The sequence below is a fragment of the Neoarius graeffei genome, chromosome 10, assembly GCF_027579695.1.
Source record: "Neoarius graeffei isolate fNeoGra1 chromosome 10, fNeoGra1.pri, whole genome shotgun sequence".
NCBI classification, from domain to species: domain Eukaryota; kingdom Metazoa; phylum Chordata; class Actinopteri; order Siluriformes; family Ariidae; genus Neoarius; species Neoarius graeffei.
The window spans coordinates 84,777,493-84,781,408 of NC_083578.1; the positions used below are offsets into that span (position 1 = coordinate 84,777,493).

Sequence of the window (3,916 nt, forward strand, 5' to 3'; positions counted from 1 at the left end):
CCGTAGTCAGCTGGGATAGGCTCCAGCTCGCCTGCGACCCTGTAGAACAGGATAAAGCGGCTACAGATAATGAGATGAGATTAGATGAGATGAAATTCTGTAAAGCTGCTTTGCGACAATGTTTATTGTTAAAAGCGCTATACAAATAAACTTGACTTAATGTTAACGGCGCTAAAACAGCCACCGTCAAATGGTGCGGTAGGAGTTTTCGGACTCAACTCGAATTTTTTTTAATGACTCGGACTTGAGGTTTCGTGACCCGACTCCAACACTGCTATCGATGATATGCTATACATATGGTTACTATGGGGCCGCACGGTGGTGTAGTGGTTAGCGCTGTCGCCTCACAGCAAGAAGGTCCGGGTTCGAGCCCCGTGGCCGACGAGGGCCTTTCTGTGCGGAGTTTGCATGTTCTCCCCGTGGGTTTCCTCCGGGTGCTCCGGTTTCCCCCACAGTCCAAAGACATACAGGTTAGGTTAACTGGTGGCTCTAAATTGACCGTGAGTGTGAATGGTTGTCTGTGCCTATGTGTCAGCCCTGTGATGACCTGGCGACTTGTCCAGGGTGTACCCCGCCTTTCGCCCGTAGTCAGCTGGGATAGGCTCCAGCTCGCCTGCGACCCTGTAGAACAGGATAAAGCGGCTACAGATAATGAGATGAGATTAGATGAGATGAAATTCTGTAAAGCTGCTTTGCGACAATGTTTATTGTTAAAAGCGCTATACAAATAAACTTGACTTAATGTTAACGGCGCTAAAACAGCCACCGTCAAATGGTGCGGTAGGAGTTTTCGGACTCAACTCGAATTTTTTTTAATGACTCGGACTTGAGGTTTCGTGACCCGACTCCACACTGCTATCGATGATATGCCATACATATGGTTACCATGGGGCGGCACGTTGGTGTAGTGGTTAGCGCTGTCGCCTCACAGCAAGAAGGTCCGGGTTCGAGCCCTGTGGCCGACGAGGGCCTTTCTGCACGGAGTTTGCATGTTCTCCCCGTGGGTTTCCTCCGGGTGCTCCGGTTTCCCCCACAGTCCAAAGACATGCAGGTTAGGTTAACTGGTGGCTCTAAATTGACCGTGAGTGTGAATGGTTGTCTGTGTCTATGTGTCAGCCCTGTGATGACCTGGCAACTTGTCCAGGGTGTACCCCGCCTTTCGCCCGTAGTCAGCTGGGATAGGCTCCAGCTCGCCTGCGACCCTGTAGAACAGGATAAAGCGGCTAGAGATGATGAGATGAGATGAGATGACTACCATGATACTGATAGACATATTGTGTGACTTTTGTTTGGAGAGAATGCAGACAAATTAGGAAGTAACCAAACAAACAGCGTGGTGAACAGTTTATTGTGATATGCACTGCACTGAGCGTCCCTTCCAAGGCCTAGACATTCCTCTCTGATGATCATCACCTTCTGCTAGTTCTCGCGAGAGGACAGGATCTGAGCGCAGCCGTTGCGGAAATCTCGCGAGAATCGGTGTTGTAGTAGAGGGAAAGGGAGAGGGTGAGAGGAGAGGAGAGGAGGGGTACTCACAAAGATGTTGCGTGATTTTTTTGGAAATTTATTTATTTAAATAAAAAAAATGGCCGCCGCAGAGAGCGGAGAGGAGAGACTGTAAGTGTGAATGGCTGTGTTTGTGTTGTAATGTTGTGGCGAGTTTAAATTAAACTGCGCGTGTTGCAAATCGCTATTGCGTATGTTATCGCAGCTAACCATTATTATGTGTGGTGGAAAAACCAAAAAAACAAAAACGTTAGCTTGCTAAGTCCGTTAGCTTTAGCGTTAGCTGTAGCTTTAGCTTGGAATAACGTCACTTGTATTTCCCCAGATCATGGATGGACACTTTTAGCTTACTTGCTAACCACCTAGCTAGCTAGCTAGCCTGCTAGCTACTAGGAGGAGGTGTGTGTATGTGTGTGTATGTCATTTTCTGACGTTACTCAGAACTCCTAGCTAAGCTAATCTCCTCACACTTACCGTGCAGCACTACAGCAGCTTCCTGTCGCTTATCTGATATCTGACTGAAAGCATGTTTACATCTTCAACTCTGCACATTTTTATTAATGGCTGTCAAAACACCAGGCAGCTCGAAGTTAGCTGGCTAAGAAGCAGCTAGTGCACAGCTGCATGCTGGAATTACATTTCGTCCCATAAACCTGTTTAGCTCATTTTCCTCACATGATGTGATGAATGTAATATATAAATCCTCATGTCCTGTATGTGCAGGTTTGTTTATGTGCCTGGACATCCATTCAAGTTTGCACATGCATGCATGCATTTAAGTTAGTTAGATTTCTAAATGCAAAACACCTATATTGATATTCGAGCAAATTCAGCTGTTTCTGAGCTGTTTTTTTTTTTACAATAATCAAGTGAAATGAAATTAAACATTGTGTTTCGGGACACCTTGTTGTACCTGATTTCAGAAAAAAAATAGTTTTGGATGTTTAAACTTCTGTCACTCTTGGGGTTTTATTTTATTTATTTTTTTGATGATGATTCATCCTGTGTTTATCCAATTAAATCATCTCTATCATGTTTATGTCCCGCCCCTTAGAGAGAGAGAGAGAGGTAGAGGGGGTGTGTCTTATTCGACAGCTCATTAACAGCAAATTATAGGTGTAATGAAGAATTCAAATTCACAACAATGATGCTTTAAGCTGAACATCGGTGTTTTGTTTTTACCGGATCCGTTCCGACTCGTACGACGAAACGTTAATCACGATATGGGCGTGTCTAAAGCGAAAGGCTTTTCATATTCGTCTCGGAATCAGAAGCTACATTTAGAGCACACACATTTTTACGTATGGATTCCGAACGTCCCGTTTACGTGAAAGTGCGTGTTTTGTTTATACGTCCGAAGCGTGCATCAGGAACAGAATTCGTGATATGCGTACAATTCCTGTTTATTCTGTCCACCTTGACTGGATATGAGCAATCGGGCGCTCTGATCGATTGGCCGCTCTATTACGAGGATATCAGCTCATATACCGTGAGTAGAGAAAAAACAAAATGGCGGCGCGTCTTGCTGAACCAACCGAGGATGAAATTTAAAAAAAAAAAAAAACTTAACTCGAAAACAAAACCCCAGAAATACAAAAAAAAAGCAACAAAATACGGAATGAGAGTATTTGATGGGAAGGATTTTTTTTCAAGAATTATTATTATTATTAGAGCATTTTTCACAAATTGCTCCTGTCATTTGGCCAGTTTGTTTACATTCTAAGCGGAAAAGACTTTGTCAGACGTTTTGTTTAAAGTTTTTATTTATCGAATTGCAAAAGATAAAAATAAAAATGCTCCGTTTGTCAAAATCCAGTGAATGTGGATAGAAGAAAACAGTTAAGGCCAATTTATGCTGACAACGCAGTCCTCGCAGACGGTGTCGCAGATAGCGTCTGCGTAGCCCCCCCCCCCACCTTCGCAGACGCTCTGCGTGCACCTCCCAAAAATTGTGACCACCACAGAAGCCTCGCAGACAAGAGGGCTCTGATTGGTCCACTCTACATCCGCTGTACACGCACTTCCGCTTCCCTACTTTCCCGGTTTGTTTTGTTTTCACGACCGCCATTTTTAAAAACACGAGCGAAGATGGAGCAGCACGAAGAGCGGTTGATCGAGGAAGTGAGGAAGTACGTACATCTATACGACTCCAGTTCTAGTCATTATAAGTAACCGGAGGATAAACACTCCACTAACCACACCCACCAACTACTCCTAGCGATTTCGCGACTTCGCGCCCCCTTGCGTTGTAGCGGTGAATAACATCGCGCAAACCTATTACTCCCCGCTCAACGATAAATTACAACTGTCTGCGAAAAGCTATCTGCGAAAGCCTTGTCGCAAGAGCATGCAGAGGCCTTTATTCCACTCAATCTCGTCGTACATGGCGTATAGCACTATCAGCTCCTGT

The 3,916-nt window shown here is 44.8% G+C and overlaps 1 protein-coding gene across 1 annotated transcript in view; it reads left to right on the forward strand.

Annotated features, from left to right (window-relative positions):
- The first annotated feature begins 1,531 nt into the window (after positions 1–1,531).
- mecp2 (methyl CpG binding protein 2) overlaps positions 1,532–3,916 on the forward strand; it is a 36,175-nt gene continuing 33,790 nt past the window's right edge. Inside the window, exon 1 of the mRNA XM_060932454.1 lies at positions 1,532–1,617. Within this exon, the coding sequence (XP_060788437.1) occupies positions 1,586–1,617 (32 nt within the window). The 5' untranslated portion in view covers positions 1,532–1,585. The remainder of the gene's footprint in view (positions 1,618–3,916) is intronic.